Source organism: Pan troglodytes, chromosome 10 (assembly GCF_028858775.2).
Source record: "Pan troglodytes isolate AG18354 chromosome 10, NHGRI_mPanTro3-v2.0_pri, whole genome shotgun sequence".
NCBI classification, from domain to species: Eukaryota; Metazoa; Chordata; class Mammalia; order Primates; family Hominidae; genus Pan; species Pan troglodytes.
The window spans coordinates 14,972,460-14,989,241 of NC_072408.2; the positions used below are offsets into that span (position 1 = coordinate 14,972,460).

At 45.2% G+C, this 16,782-nt stretch overlaps 1 protein-coding gene across 6 annotated transcripts in view; it reads right to left on the reverse strand.

Moving 5' to 3' along the window:
* Window positions 1–585: 585 nt before the first annotated feature.
* The window catches only part of SLC2A14 (solute carrier family 2 member 14), a 60,797-nt gene continuing 44,600 nt past the window's right edge, over window positions 586–16,782 (reverse strand). For all 6 annotated transcript variants that reach the window (XM_016922900.4, XM_016922903.4, XM_016922898.4 and 3 more), the window contains 7 exons: window positions 15,365–15,605; window positions 14,311–14,473; window positions 13,107–13,294; window positions 6,948–7,052; window positions 5,208–5,309; window positions 3,552–3,755; window positions 586–2,610 (listed from right to left, as the gene is read on the reverse strand). In XM_016922900.4, the coding sequence (XP_016778389.1) occupies window positions 2,392–2,610; window positions 3,552–3,755; window positions 5,208–5,309; window positions 6,948–7,052; window positions 13,107–13,294; window positions 14,311–14,473; window positions 15,365–15,605 (1,222 nt within the window). In that variant the 3' untranslated portion in view covers window positions 586–2,391. The remainder of the gene's footprint in view (window positions 2,611–3,551; window positions 3,756–5,207; window positions 5,310–6,947; window positions 7,053–13,106; window positions 13,295–14,310; window positions 14,474–15,364; window positions 15,606–16,782) is intronic.

Below are 16,782 nucleotides of genomic sequence, written 5' to 3' on the forward strand. Positions count from 1 at the left end.
ACAAGAAAAACAGAAAAAAAAAATAGTTCTCACTGGGGAAAGAAAGCAACATAATTCATCAAGTATGAAAAGCAAGGCACGAAGGCTTTTTCACTTAATCTGCATAATAAACACATATTGCTATTCTCCCTTTTTTTTTTTTTTTTTTTGAGACAAAGTCTCACTCTCGTCCCCCAGGCTGGAGTGCAATGGCACAATCTTGGCTCACTGCAACCTCTGCCTCCTGGGTTCAAGCGATTCTCTTGCCTCAGCCTCCCGAGTAGTTGCGATTACAGGCACCTGCCACCACGCCCGGCAAATTTTTGTATTTTTAGTAGAGACGGGGTTTCACCATATTGGCCAGGTGGTCCCAAACTCCTGATCTCAGGTGATCCGCCCTCCTTTGCCTCCCAAAGTGCTGGGATTACAGACGTGAGCCACCGGGCCCGGCCAAATATTGCTATTCTCTTATGTATGAGACTCTAAGAACAGAGTCTCATACAAGTCTCAAGGTCACAACAGGTACTGAGTAGCCAACTCAGGATTTAAAGCTGATTTTGTTGTTACAGGAACGGCAAAAAATAAATAAATAATGTGCTTGTGATGTCGTGTACATTCAGAATTTTTATTTTAAAACAAAGAATCAAACTAACAATAATGGAAAATCCATATGGAAATATTCACAATCTTCTCAGTGAGAAATAGGAAAACGACTTCCCTGCCTTACTGCCAAACTGAGGAGCCAGAAGTTGACGTGAAGTTGGAAGGTCACCTTTCCAGCTCAACCCCACTCCATAGCTATGTGCATTTTTATTCAAAGTCTCCACGACCAGAGGGAACAGTGAGAACTGAGAACCAAAATACTGTCACTGGCAAGGGTTTGGCTGAAGGGTCTGAGATGTGTAAGCATCAAGAAGGGGAGAGAGATTGAGCAACATATGAAAAAGGGGCTGTAGGAACAAACACAGAGAAAATAAGTCAACAATAACGTACTTCCACCCAGAGCAAAGTGACAGTGCACACACATTCATCCTCTCAAGTGTGGGCTGCACTGCACATTGACTCATACTGTCTAAACCTGGTTTATTGGAAAGATTCAAGTCCCCTGAGGGCATTCGGCATAGGACCACAGTGACATGGTAACAGACATACGCAAGCGTGCCGTGAGCCTAAAGCAACAACACACTTTAGATAATAATCGCTCAGAAAAAAATTCTCTCCCAGAGCTGAGGTTACAAATTCCAAGTTTGCTATAAACATTCTTTGGGGAATTCCTTTAAAGGTATGAGTTAAAATAAAACAGAAAATCAACACCTAAAATCTCCTAAAGAACAAAGTGGAGAAATAATGAATCTCTACCAAGAACCAATTATTTTAGGTTTCTCATTTGGATGGCTCTCCCACGAGATAGGTGGCGGGATTACTTCAAAAGTAATGAGACTACTACAAGAAGGAGTTATTTCATCCAGTGAGGGGAACAGGCTTTCTAGAAATCACTTTCCCTTCCCTCGACTCCATCCAAAATTAGAACCCATCAACCGCCATTAACTACAATGCCCATATTAGTTAATAATCCTAGATTTCAAGTACTACTACATGTAAACTATTATCTTAAAGATAAAGTTCCAAAGGAAATGAGTAGCTTTATTAAATAGGCATACAACTTTTCTGAGAAATCAAAGAGTTTCCATCTGAAGGACAGAAATTGTTAAGAGGTAACGTACAGACCTCAGGCACCACATCATTTACCCTCCAATAATGAACAACATCTCTCCCTGAATTCTTATTGCACCTTAACCTCTCCAGCATCAAATCTTTTACTCTATAACCTCTCTTTAAACACCTCCCTCTAATCTCAATTTCCTTCTGTTTTTATTATTTGGCAAAATTACACTTAAAAAATAAATATTTTTGTAATTTAACCAGAGGATAAAATAAATAAAACTCAAGTTAATTTGCCGTGTAGAGCTGTATGGAAGTGAGGAAGGTGCTCTTACATAAACCCCCTCTGCCTTCCACACTCACATGTATCTGCTTCCTGGTAAGTCTGAGGTTGGGGCAACTGCACCTTTCTTTTCCTCTCCTATATCCCCTAGTGCGGCAATATCAGAACCCAAGGGAGGAAAAGCTGGCAAAGTTGTCATATGCCAAGCGGCCAATCCCTCCTGAAATGAAGGTAGGTTCACTCGGTCTCTCCTAAGCAGAAGAGCATGTCCAGGAAATAAAATATTTAAAAAGCCATTGAAGATCCAACAAACCGCAGCCTTGGGGTGCTCATGGAGTGCGTGGGATGAGAAAGGAATCAAGTAGCAGCATTCAGAAGCAGTCCTGGGTTCATCCTGATGAGGTCTCTCCCTTGTTGAGGGAGAGGTGGCTTTCCCATGCCGGGAGGGAGGTGGAAGGAGGCATGACTTAGACATTGGTGGTGGTCTCCTTAGCAGGCTCGATGCTGTTCATCTCCATGACGCCGTCCTTTCCAGATCTATCTGCACCGTGTGCCTGCCCTTCAAAGGCCCGTGTGATATCCTCAAAAGTCCTGCCACGGGTCTCAGGGACTTTGAAGAAGGTAAAGGCCAAGAAGGTAATGAGGAAGCCGGTGAAGATAATAAAAACGTAGGCTCCTAAATAGTACTAGTGAAAGGACAGAAAAAAGAAAGGTTGATATAAAAATCTGGTCATTGACAAATTCAATTTCCTTCACATTCATATTTCCAATAGGCTTCAAGCTATAACCCTTCCATATTTAATGAAAACATAAAGGTTTCTTCAGAGATTTACTTATGATTCTATTGCTAACTTACTATATTTCTCTGTATTTTTCTTTCTGTCATTCTTTTTCATTAAAGTTAGATGCTTCCAAATGTCTACTGAGTATTTTTGGACTTTTGAGTATCATTATTATTATTATTTGGAGATGGAGTCTCACTCTGTCACCCAGGCTGGAGTGCAATGGCAGGATCTCGGCTCACTGCAACCTCCTCCTCTTGGGTTCAAGCGATTCTCCTGCCTCAGCCTCCTGAGTAGCTGGGACTACAGGCGCCCACCAGCACGCCTGGCTAATTTTTGTATTTTTAGCAGAGATGGGGTTTCACCATATTGGCCAGGCTGGTCTCAAACTCCTGACCTTGTGATCCGCCCGCCTTGGCCTCCCAAAGTGCTGGGATTACAGGCGTGAGCCACTGCACCCGGCCTTGAGTATTATTTTTAAAATCTGTGTTGCTGAGCTGGATGTGGTGGCTCATGCCTGTAATCCCAGCACTTTTAGAGGCTGAAGCAGGTGGATCCCTTGAGGCCAGGAGTTTGAGACCAGCCTGGCCAACATGGCAAAACCCCGTCTCTACTAAAAATACAAAAAAAAAAAAATTGCTGGGAGTGATGGCGGGTGCCTGTAGTCCCAGCTACTCAGGAGGCTGAGGCAGGAGAATCGCTTGTCAGTGAGCTGAGATCGGGCAACTGCACACCAGGGCGAGACTCAGTCTCAAAAAATATATATATATATAGATAGATAGATAGATAGATACATAGATAGATAGATACATAGATAGATACATAGATAAGGTGAGTTTACTTACAGCAGCGGAGGGGAAGAGCAATCCGACTAGGAAGTTGGAGGTCCAGTTGGAGCAGCCGGCCACTGCCATCGCAGCTGGGCGGGGGCCCTGGCTGAAGAGTTCGGCCACAATAAACCAGGGAATGGGGCCTGGTCCAATTTCAAAGAAGGCTACAAAGACCAAGATAGCCCCAATACAGACAAAGCTCATCCCATTATAGTGATTCTGTAAGAGGAAGGAACAGAGAAAATTAAATTTAAAGACAGTATAACCCAGGATCTAGGTTCCCAGAGGCAACTAATGGCAAGCTCCTCCTGTCCTGATGTACAATACAAAGAGTGGCTGTGGAATCAAAAGGCTTGGATTTATTTTTATTTTTATATTTATTTTTTGAGACGGGGTCTTACTCTATTGCCCAGGCTAGAGTGCAGTGGTGCTATAACAGCTCACTGCATCATCCACCTCCTGGGCTTAAGCAATCCTCCCACCTCAGCCTCTCAAATAGCTGGGACTTGAGGCATGTGCCACCACACCTGGCTAATTAAACAAAAGTTTTTCGTTGTTTTTTTGGCTGGGCACTGTGGCTCACGCCTATAGTCCCAGCACTTTGGGAGGGTGAAGTGAGTGGATTATTTGAGGTCAGGAGTTGGAGACCAGCCTGGCCAACATGGTGAAACCCTGTCTCTACTAAAAAACACAAAAATTAGCTGGGTGTGGTGGCGCATGCCTGTAATCCCAGCTACTAGGGAGGCTGAGGCAGGAGAATCAATGAAGCCTGGGAGGCAGAGATTGCAGTGAGCCGAGATGGCGAAACTGCACTCCAGACTGGGTGACAGAGCAAGACCCTGTCTCAAAAAACAAAAAACAAAAACAAAAAAATACTTTTTCTTTTTTTTTAGAGACAGTTTCTTGCCATGTTGCCTAGGCTGGTCTTGAACTTCTGGGCTCAAGCAATCCTCTCACCTTGGCCTCCCAAAGTGTTAAGATGGCAGGAATGAAGCACTGCACCCAGCCAGGCTTGGATTTTTGAATCCCATCTATGTGATCTCATATATGTCACTTTGTACTGAGACCCCGTCATCGTCCATAAAGTGTGATTACCTTGATATTATTTTAAGAATTAAATTAGGCAGGGCACAGTGGCCCATGCCTGTAATCCCAGCACTTTGGGAGGCCGAGGCAGGTGGATCACCTGAGGTCGGGAGTTCGAGACCAGTCTGACCAACATGGAGAAACCCTGTCTCTACTAAAAATAAAAAATTAGCTGGGCGTGGCGGTGCATGCCTGTAATCACAGCTACTCGGGAGGCTGATGCAGGAGAATCACTTGAACCCAGGAGGTAGAGGTTGTGGTGAGCCGAGATTGCACCACTGCACTCCAGCCTGGGCAACAAGAGCAAAACTCCGTCTCAAACAAACAAACAAACAAAAAAAAGAATTAAATTAGATAATTTATTTGATAAACCATAATAATGTTCTCTAAATGTAAAGATTCTGACAGTTTACCTCCAGTTCTCTGATGACCCATGTTTCTTAAAAACTCTGGGCATCTTGCTTCTCTCCTCTGACTTTATTGACAAACTGCAACCTTAACAACCCACCCCTTGGGTCACAGAAGTCAACTGTAACCTCTCTTCTTTCCCCCTCCCTTGCTTTTCTTCACTCAAAGAGCACTTACCTTTAATAACAAAGAAACAGTCATGAGCGTGGAACAAAAAGCCATCCCTCCAAGGCCTATCATATGCAGAGTCCTTCTTCCTGCCCTTTCCACCAGAAATAGCTGGAAGACGAATATGACATGAAACTTCAGTTTTCCTTTCCATGAAAACAGCATCTGAGCTACTTGAAATCTGCCTTACCAACAGCAGGACACTTGTTATGGATACCCCTCCTGTGATTTATGATTTTATATACATACATATTGTGTTCCATTCATAGGTCCTGGCTCAAAATCCCCATAGCCCTTGGTAGAGTCTTTTGTCATAATGTTGGGATGCTTCAGGCCTTAGGAGCAGGCCTCAGATAACAGAATTCTTCTCTGACTTTCTCCTGCCCTCCCACTTGGCAGGAGGCTAATCTGACTGTGGGTCATAAAACCCTCATTTCAGAGAGGGTCCTGCCCCACACCCTAGAGGAAGAAACACTACAGAGAGGCCAACAAATAATCTAAGCAGACAGGCCCAGCTGGGTCCAGATCATTCCCTTTTTGTCCAATCACATGTCAGAACAGTTGTCCATGCTTCAATCATGGAGAACCAATTAAGTCTGCATAAAAGGCCCAAAAGGCAGGGTGTGGGGAGCTTCCAGATATCTGAACCCGTGGAAGCTGACAGGAAGGTCAGCAACAACTCATCTATGTGCTAGGAGTGCACCCCAAGCCCACAGAGACAGAAGCTCCCATGCTCAGGATCCCTCCAGACCTTGCCCCGTGAATCTCTTCATCTGGTTGTGTATTTCTGTGCTTTAAAATATCCTTTAAATCAAACTAGGAAACAATTTTCCTGAGTTCTGTGAGCCACTGTAGCAAATTAATCAAACCCAAAGAGGATGTCGTGGGAATCCTGATCTACAGCTGGTGAGTCAGAAGCACAGGTAAAACAACCTGGAGCTTGTGACTGGCATCACGAGTGGGGGGCAGTCTTGGGAACTGGGCCACCAACCTGTGAGATCTGATGCTACCTCCAGGTAGTGTCAGAATTAAATCACAGGACACCTAGATAGTGTCCACTACGGAACTGATTGCTTACTTGATGGGGACAAATCCTTATATATTTTGGGGGTCACAGAAATCTTCTGTTATTATTGTTGTTTTAGTGTAAAAACAGAGGAATAACAGTTTGAGAGTTTTTCCAAACACCTCTCCTCCAATTCCAAGTTCAAAGCATACTGTATAGTCCCTTCTATACTCCCTCCTTTCCCATCCATCCCATATTTGCTTGAAGAATGAAGACTACATTCAGCATTGAATGTATCTCTTTTTCCCAAAGGAAAATTAAACAACAGTCCGGGCACGCTGGCTCACACCTGTAATCCCAGTACTTTGGGAGGCCGAGGCAGGTGGATCACCAGAGGTCAGGAGTTCAAGACCAGCCTGGCCAACATGGAGAAACCCCGTCTCTACTAAAAATACAAAAATGAGTTGGGCGTGGTGGCACACGCCTGTATCCGAGCTACTTCGGAAGGCTAAGGCAGGAGAATCACTTGAACCCAGGAGGCTGAGGTTGCAGTGAGCCGAGATTGCACCACTGCACTCCAGCCTGGGCAACAGAGCAAGACTCTGTCTCAAAAAATTAAAAAAAATAAAAATAAATTACAAAAAATGTGTAACTAAATAACAGTGGAGCCATGCAATCCATCTTTGAACATCTGTAGCAAGGATTCATTTCTCTCCCCAAAATTATCAAACCATCCAACTTACAGAAACTAAAGTGAAGATAGTATTAACCACACCCGCGCTGATGGTGGCATAGATGGGCTGTTGAACACCTGCATCCTTGAAGATTCCTGTTGAGTAATAGAACACCTAGGAGAAAAGAAAACATGCAGCTTTGATAAAATTCTGCACACCACTTACACAGAACCCTCAAAAAATACTTAAGGCTGAGCGTGGTTGTGCAGGCCTGTAATCCCAGCACTTTGGGAGGCCAAGGCAAGCAGATCGCCTGAGGTCAGGAGTTTGAGACCAGCCTGGCCAATATGGTGAAAACCTGTTTCTACTAAAAATACAAAAATTAGCCAGGCACGGTGGCACACACCTGTAGTCCCAGCTACTTGGGAGGCCAGACAGAACGAGACTCTGTCACCATAAAATAAAATTTAAAAAATACTTAAAAGTCCCAGGAGGTAAGAAGTCCTTTTACTACAATTTTTGTTCAATCCTAATATCCCTTCTGCAAATGAATTATCTTCTGAATCTTATCTCCTTTCTCTTTTTCTTTTTTGACGGAGTCTCAATCTGTCACTCAGGCTGGAGTGCAGTGGCACGATTACAGGCTCCTGCCACCGCGCCCAGCTAATTTTTGTATTTCTTTTTTTTTTTTTTTTTTTTTTTTTTTTTGAGATGGAGTCTCTCTCTGTTGCCCAGGCTGGAATGCAGTGGCATGATCTCGGCTCACTGCAACCTCTACCTCCCGGGTTCAAGGGATTCTCCTGCCTCAGCCTCCCAAGTAGCTGGGATTACAGGCATGTGCCACCAGGCCTGGCTAATTTTTTGTATTTTTAGTAGAGGTAGGGTTTCACCATGTTAGCCAGGATGTTCTTGATCTCCTGACCTCATGATCCACCCGCCTTGGCCTCCCAAAGTGCTGGGATTACAGGCGTGAGCCACCAAGCCCGGCCAATTTTTGTATTTTTTTAGTAGAGACATGGTTTCGCCATGTTGGCCAGGTTGGTCTTGAACTCCTGACCTTGTGATCCACCCACCTCAGCCTCCCAAAGCGCTAGGATTACAGGCGTGAGCCACTGCACCTCGCCCTCCTTTCTCTTTTTAAATGTTCTCAATTTTAGCTACTAATGTCCATTGTTGCTTCTAACTATGCTTATTCCCACTGTTCCATTTCCTCTTGCTTATGTCTACTTCACCAACTTATATGAAGGTGTAGGCTGGGCGCAGTGGCTCACGCCTGTAATCCCAGCACTTTGGGAGGCTGAGGCGGGCAGATCACGAGGTCAGGAGATCGAGACCATCCTGGCTAACGTGGTGAAACCCTGTCTCTACTAAAAATACAAAAACAAAATTAGCCAGGGGTGGTGGCGGGCACCTGTAGTCCCAGCTACTGGGGAGGCTGAGGCAGGAGAATGGCGTGAACCTGGGAGGCAGAGCTTGCAGTGAGCCGAGATGGTGCCACTGCACTCCAGCCTGGACGACAGAGCGAGACTCCATCTCAAAAAAAAAAAAAAAAGAAAGTGTAATTCCTACTAACTGGTTTCTTTTTTATAAGTTGAGACAGCAACTCGCTATGTTGCCCAGGCTGGTCTTAAACTCTTGGTCTCCAAGTGATCCTCCTGCCTCTCAGCCTCCCAAGTTGCTGGGATTATAGGCATGTGCCATCAGGCCCAGCTAAATGCTTTTTTAATTGACTCTTCTCCAAACCCTCAAAACACTGATAGGCACATTGATGTCTCAATTTGATAGTGAACTAATTGAATAACCTTATCCTGCTCCTTGAATAAGCAGAGATTGGGCTGTATTTCCTAGGCCTAGGCCCTTTTGAAGTGTTTTATGAAATAATACGAGCTACTATTGCAATTTAATATATATTAAATAAATTACTATGTTTGTTATTTACTAGGCACTGCGCTAAAATGTAAGGTTGCTGGCCGAGCACAGTGGTTCATTCCTGTAATCCCAGCAATTTGGGAGCCCGAGGTTGGTGGATAACCTGAGGTCAGGAGTTCAAGACCAGCCTAGCCAACATGGTGAAACCCTGTCTGTAATAAAAATAAAAAAATTAGCTGGGTGTGGTGGTGGGTACCTATAATCCCAGCTGCTTGGGAGGCTGAGGCAGGAGAATCGCTTGAGCCTGGGAGGTGGAGGTTGCAGTGAACTGAGATTGTGCCACTGCACTCTAGCCTGGGCAACAGAGCGAGACTCCATATCAAAAAGAAAAAAGAAAAAAAAAGTAAGGTTGCTACAACTATCATAGCTATGAGAAACTGGCCATGCGCAGTGACTTACGCCTCTAATCCCAGCACTTTGGGAGGCCAAGGTGGGCAGATCACCTTAGGTTGGGAGTTCAAGACCACCCTGACAACATGGAGAAACCCCGTCTCTATTACAAATACAAAATTAGTAGGGCATGGTGGCGCATGCCTGTAATCCCAGCTACTCGGGAAGCTGAGGCCGGAGAATCAATTGAACCCAGGAGGTGGAGGTTGCGGTAAGCCGAGATCGCACCAGTGCACCCCAGCCTGGGCAATAAGAGTGAAACTCCGTCTCAAAAAAAAAGAAAAGAAATATTGAAATATTGGACTCAGACCTCAAGTTAACAAGGGAACATTATCTAGCTTACCCAGGTTCACTTTAGTTTATTTCACCCAGAGTAGTTGCCTCCATAGCAATATTTATTAGTCTTTTTGATAATATGGACCTCTACACTGGGATTTACCTTCTCAAGAAATAACTATTTAAATCCCTAAGATGTAAGATGTAAACTATGTATATTTATATTTTCTAAAATAAGATTATAATTGGCCAGGCGCAGTTGCTCACGACTGTAATCCCAGCACATTGGGAGGCTGAGGCGAGTGGATCATCTGAGGTCAGGAGTTCAAGGCCAGCCTGACCAACAAGGTGAAACCCTGTCTCTATTAAAAATACAAAAATCAACCGGGTGTGGTGGCAGGTGCCTGTAGTCCCAGCTACTCGGGAGGCTGAGACAGGAGAACTGCTTGAACCTGGGAGGCAGAGGTTGCAGTGACCGAGATTTAGCCACCGCACTCCAGCCTGAGCAATGGAGTAAGACTCTGTCTCAAAACAAAACAAAACAAAACCTCAACATATTATATGATGACGTCAAGCTTGTGGGGAAAGTTATTAGGTTGGTACAAAAGTAATTACTTGAGCAGTTTAAACAAGCAATAAATAGTTATCACAATTATCTACCTTATCACAATGTCTACACATCAAAAACCTAATGTACATGTACACATCTCAATAAAACTTCTTGGGCCAGGTGAGGTGGCTCACACCTGTAATCCCAGCACTCTGGGAGGCATAGGCGGGCAGATCACTTGAGGTCAGGAGTTCGAGACCAGCCTGACTAACCTGGAAAAACCCTGTCTCTACTAAAAACACAAAATTAGCCAGGCGAAGTGGTGCACGCCTGTAATCCCAGCTACTCAGAAGGCTGAGGCAGGAGAATCACTTGAACCCAGGAGGCGGAGGTTGCAGTGAGCCGAGATCGTGCCACTACACTCCAGCTGGGGTGACAGAGACTCTGTCTCAAAAAAAAAAAAAAAGAATACATCGTTTGCACAAAAGTAGGTTGGAAAAGTGATTTCCAAGCCTGCTATGCATCAGACTGATTGATTGATTGATTGATTTTTAGATGGTGCGTACCACCACGCCCGGCTAATTTTTATATTTTTAGTAGATACAGGCTTTTGCCATGTTGGTCAGGCTGGTCTCGAACTCCTGATCTCAGGTGATCTGCCAGCCTCAGCCTCCCAAAGTGCTGGGATTAGAGGCATGAGCCACCGCCCCCGGCCCAGATTTATTTTTTTACAGGCAATTTCCAGCCCTCTTACACGGAGACTCTGGATTCAGCCGACTCAGGAATCCCATCCCCCATAATTCCGGTGCAGCTAACTTTGGGTGATGATTATATGTGGAGCAAAATCCGCTCATTGACTAAATTGGGAGCCACTTTAGTCCAACAATAATTAATGTACAGGCTGGGCATGGTGGCTCATGCCTGTAATCCTAGCACTTTGGGAGGCCGAGGCGGGTAGATCACTTGAAGCCAGGAGTTCAAGACCAGACTGGTCAACATGGTGAAAGCCCGTCTCTACTAAAAATACAAAATTAGCTGCGTGTGGTGTCGGCCGCCTGTAATTCCAGCTACTTGGGAGGCTGACGCAGGAGAATCACTTGAACCCAGGAGGTAGAGGTTGCTATGAGCTGATATTGCGCTACTGCACTCTAGCCTGGGCGACAGAGCAAGACTACCTCTCAAAAAAAAAAAAGAGCGAGCCAGGCACGGTGGCTCATGCCTGTAATCCCAGCACTTTGGGAGGCCGAGGCGGGCAGATCACAAAGTCAGGAGATTGAGACTATCTTGGCTAACACAGAGAAACCCAATCTCTACTAAAAATGCAAAAAATTAGCTGGGCATGGTGGCACGTGCCTGTAGTCCCAGCTACTTGGGAGGCTGAGGAAGAAGAATCGCTTGAACCCAGAGGCAGAGTTGCAGTGAGCCAAGATTGCACCACTGCATTCCAGCCTGGGTGACAAAGTGAGACTCCTCTGTCTCACAAAAAAAAAAAAAAAAAAAAGAAAAAAAAGAAAAGAAAAGAAAGAAAGAAAGTATGCACATACCACACTCTGAAGTGGGAGGAGTCTGTTCCTCAGAATGCTCATGGATCATCTGTAATTTCCCACAGGTGATTTTTTTCTGACCCTGTTTTGCAGAGCCCAGACTGTGGTGAGGCAGCTAGGGAGTTGCCTCAGGTGCATTCTTTTATTCTTTCTTTTTTTTTTTAAACAGGCACAGAACTAACGCAAGGTACATTCTTTAAAGAGGTGCTCATTCTCAGGGCTACACTTGCACGTAGCTGCCTCACCTGCCTAGTCCCAGTTCTGCTGCTCTGGAAAGTCTCGGGAGCACATTTTTCTCCAGTAATACGTGTGGCCTACATTATCATTTCCAAATGAAGAAATTTGAGACTGGGATTCATCAAAATCACCTAGGAGGCTTTTTCTAACTACTGTGTATTTCCTCCCAAGTTTTTTTTTTTTTTTTAAGACAGGGTCATGCTATATTGCCCAGGCTTGACTCCTTGGCTTAAGTGATATTCCCACCTCAACCTCTGAGTAGTAACTGGGACTACAGGCATGAGCAGCCACCACACCTGGCTCCTTGTACATTCTGATAAAACAGCTTCTAACCCCTCACAAGAAGCACTGCCACTTCAAATACAAATATCTGGTGTGTTAGGTAGGAGAAAAGGCCAAGAACCAACTTAGTATTAAAATGCTCAAAATACTAAGTTTTGCAAAATGCTTTGTTACAAAAAGATTTAATCCCATTGATCAAAGACTAATGGGAAACCCTCAGGGGATGAAGTACAAGGGTGCTCTTCATATCCGTATTTTATCCACAATTGACTAGATGGCACAGGAGTACTCTCTTCCCACAATCCACACTCAATAGCAGGAAGCTGATATTTGCATGGAATACAAGGGCTACCTGCCAAATGCTAGCTTCTGTTTTGCCGCCCTCTTTAAACAATCATGCTCCCTATTCTAGTTGTAAAAACATAGAGACTGGTAAAGTCAGCTCAGTCTGAATTGCCAGTGTCCTTCCAGGCTCGCTCTTTTTTCTTTCTTTCCTTCCTTCCTTCCTTCCTTCCTTTCTTTCTTTCTTTTTCCTTTTTCTTTTCTTTTCTTTCCTTTCCTTTCTTTCCTTTCTTCTCTCTCTTTCTTTCTCTCCTTTCTCTCTCTCTCTTTCTCTTCTTTTCCTCTTTCTCTCTCTCTTTCTTTCTTTTTCTTTCTTTCTATAAGGAGTTCTGCCCTGGTTGCTCCGGCTGGAGTGCAATGGCGCAATCTCCACTCACTGCAACCTCTGCCTCCCGGATCCAAGCAATTCTCCGGCCTCAGCCTCCTGAGTAACGCACCACCACGTCCGGCTAATTTTTGTCTTTTTTTTTTTTTTTAGACGAAGTTTCTCACTCTGTCACCCAGGCTAGAGTGCAGTGGCGCAATCTCAGCTCACTGCAACCTTCGCCTCCCGGGTCCAAGCGATTCTCCTGCCTCAGCCTCCTGAGTAGCTGGGACTACAGAGGCACACCGCCACCATGCCCGGCATTTTAAGTGAAATATTGTAAGACACGTTTGACCCTAAAGTATCACACTCACAGCATTGATCCCAGAGAGCTGCTGAGAGAGCTGGAGCACAATGGAAATGATGATGGGCTGTCGGTAGCTGGACACTCTAAAGAGCTCCAGCACGGTGACTTGCTTTTCTTGTGACATCCTTGCACTCTCATCTTTCATCTCCTGGATGTCTTGGGATACATCCTGGGTGCCCCACAACCGCTGGAGGACTGGTGAAAAGAAGAAAGAGGAAAGGATAAAGAGAATGTGCTGCCCCAAATTCATTCTTCCTGTAAGGCAGCCAGGAAAGGGCCGCACGAGATGAGGTGATGGGTAGCATCCATTCCTGAACCTGCCCTCTCACCTCATTCTTTAGGGGCTGAAAATTTTACTCAAGAGTAATCAGAGCCCAGCACGGTGGCTCGTGCCTGTAATCCCAGCACTTTGTGAGGCCGAGGCTTGTGGATCACCTGAGGTGAGTTTGAGACCAGCCTGGCCAACATGGTGAAACCCCATCTCTAATAAAAATACAAATTAGTCGCTGCTTTGTCTATCGAGTAGCCATTCTTTTATTCCTTTACTTTCTTAACAAACTTGCTTTCACTTAAAAAAAAAATACAAATTAGATGGGCTGGGCGCGGTGGCTCACACCTGTAATCCCATCACTTTGGGAGGCCAAGGCAGGCGAATCACAAGGTCAGGAGTTTGAGACCAGCCTGGTCAACATGGTGAAACTCCATCTCTAATAAAAACAAAAAAAAAATTAGCTGGCGTGGTGTCGCGCGCACCTGTAGTCCCAGCTACTCAGGAGGCTAAGGCAGGAGAATCACTTGAACCTGGGAGGCAGAGGTTGCAGTGAACCGAGATTGCGCCACTGCACTACAGCCTGGGCAACAGAGCAAGACTCTGTCTCAAAAAAAAAAAAAAGTACAAAAGTAGCCAGGCATGGTGGTGGTGGCACATGCCTATAATCCCACCTACTCCGGAGGCCGATGCAGGAGAATCGCTTAGAACCCAGGAGGCGGAGGTTGCAGTGAACCGAGATCGCACCACTGCACTCCAGCATGGGCGACAGCATGAGATTCTGTCTCAAAAAAAGAAAAAACAAAGTAGAGTAATCAGAACCATCTTCACTTGGATTCTGACGGGTAGGGAAAGGGTATGACAGAAAATAGATCCAGTACCCTCACCCTTAAAACAAACCACAACCATATACTTTGTATACTAAAGAGTGAAAGATACTCACTCCGCGTAGCATTCTCCTCTTTTTTTCTGTTAATGAGCAAAAATCTGGGACTTTCAGGGCAACATGGAAGGGCTGCACTTTGCAGGATAGCAGGAAGGATGGTAAAGCCTAATAGCACCGGCCATAGCTCTTCAGACCCAAGGATGAGTTCCAGACCAAAGATCTAGAAACCACACAAAGATAATGCTATAAACCCCATACTTCACAGGCCACAAGTTCATTGAAACACAAAAAGTTGGCTGGGCGCAGTAGCTTACGCCTGTAATTCCAGCACTTTGGAAGGCTGAGGCAGGTGGATCAGGAGTTGAAGACCAGCCTGGCCAAGATGGTGAAACCCCGTCTCTACTAAAAATACAAAAATTAGCCAGGCGTGATGGTGGGCACCTGCAATCCCAGCTACTCAGGAGGCTGAGGCAGAGAATTACTTGAACCCAGGAGGCGGAGGTTGCAGTGAGCCGAGATCGCGCCACTGCCCTCCAGACTGGGTGACAGAGTGAGACTCCGTCTCAGAAACAAAACAAAAGTTCAGAAAATCATACATTATTTTACCATTGAAAAAAATTTAAAAATTGCTGGGCACAGTGGCTCATGCCTATAACCCAGTATTTTGGGAGGCTGAGGCGGGTGGATCACCCGAGGTCAGGAGTTTGAGAACAGCCTGGTCAACATGGTGAAATCCTGTCTCTACTAAAAATACAAAAATTAGCTGGACGTGGTGGTGCACACCTGTAATCCCAGCTACTTGGGAGGCTGAGGCATGAGAATCACTTTAACCCAGGAGGCAGAGGTTGGGCCGAGATCATTCCACTGCACTCCAGCCTGGGCGACAGAGTGAGACTCCCTCTCAAAAAAAAAAGAAAAAGAAAAAAGGAAAAAAGAAATTGTGCTTCTTTTCCTTTCTCTACTCAACCTGCTTCTTCAGCTACTATCTATTATCTAAAGCTTCCATATGTAATTGAACATGTGCCAGATATTCTTCAGTGCTTTACCTATGTTAACTTTTTTAATGACCCATGAAACTAACACTCATTAAGTATGAGAAGTTCTAGAGTACCTGGGCCACCAGAATTCCAATAACTATGCCCAGCTGGTTGAGAGTGCCAAAGGCACCCCTCAGGGCAGTAGGCGAGATCTCTCCAATGTACATGGGCACAAAACCTGTGCAGAGTCCGCAGAAGAGGCCAATAACCAAGCGGCCCAGGATCAGCATTTCAACTGACTCAGCTATTTTACACAGTCCCATAAGGCAGCCACCAGTGGCAGCCAACAGGTTGACAATCAGCATTGAATTGCGCCTGTAAGGTTAATCAAAGACAACATGGAATTAGCAAAGTGAGAGGCTCCTAACTTCTCCTCTTCTGTACTCATTATTCTGCTCTTCTCCAGGCTTATATCAACTCCTTTTTTGGTCTAACTTTTCTTTTTCACTTTCTTTTCTTTTCTTTCTTTTTTTTTTTTGAGACAGAGTCTCGCTCTGTTGCCCAGGCTGGAGTGCAGTGGCGCGATCTCCGCTCACTGCAACCTCTGACTCCCAGGTTCAAGCAATTCTCTGCCTCATACTCCCAAGTAGCTGGGATAACAGGCGCCTGCCACCATGCCTGGCTAATTTTTTTGTATTTTAGTAGAGATGGGGTTTCACCATCTTGACCAGGCTGGTCTTTAACTTCTGACCTCATGATCCACCCACCTCGGCCTCCCAAAGTGTTGGGATTGCAGGTGTGAGCCACCACGCCCAGCCCTTTTTTACTTTCTATTATCAGAACATTTCTAGTTGGGAGCCAGGCATGATGGTGCCCACTGGTAGTCCCAGCTACTCAGGGAGCTGAGGTGTGAGGATTGCTTGAGACTGGGAGGTCGAGGCTATAGTGAGCTATGATTGGGCCACTGCACTCCAGCGTGGGTGACAGAGCAAGACCCTGCTTCTTGGGCAGAGGGAGGGCAGAGGGGGAAGAACATTAGCAAGTAAAATAGGTTGCCTTATCAATTTTTAAATGTGAATTACACTCTTGCATTTCTAGAATATCTAATTGGCAAATTAAAACAGTTCCTTTGTCAGTCATAACTGAAAATATATTCTACCTTCTAAAATAGATTACTAAGCTAGTATAAAATAAGAAGATTCAGTTTTCAGCCAGGCGCAGTGGCTCATGCCTGTAAGTTTAGCACTTTGGGAGGCTGAGGTGGGCGGATCACGTGAGGTCAGGAGTTCGAGACTAGCATGGCCAATATGGTGAAACCCCATCTCTACTAAAAATACAAAAATTAGCCGAGCGTGGTGGCGGGCACCTGTAATCCCAGCTACTTGGGAGGCTGAGGCAGGATAATTACTTGAACCCGGGAGGCAGAGGTTGCAGTGAGCTGAGATTGCACCATTGCACTCCAGCCTGGGTGACAAGAGCAAGACTCCATCTCAAAAAAAAAAAAAAAAAAAAGACGATTCAGTTTTCTTTTTTTGGCCATTATCCACATTTG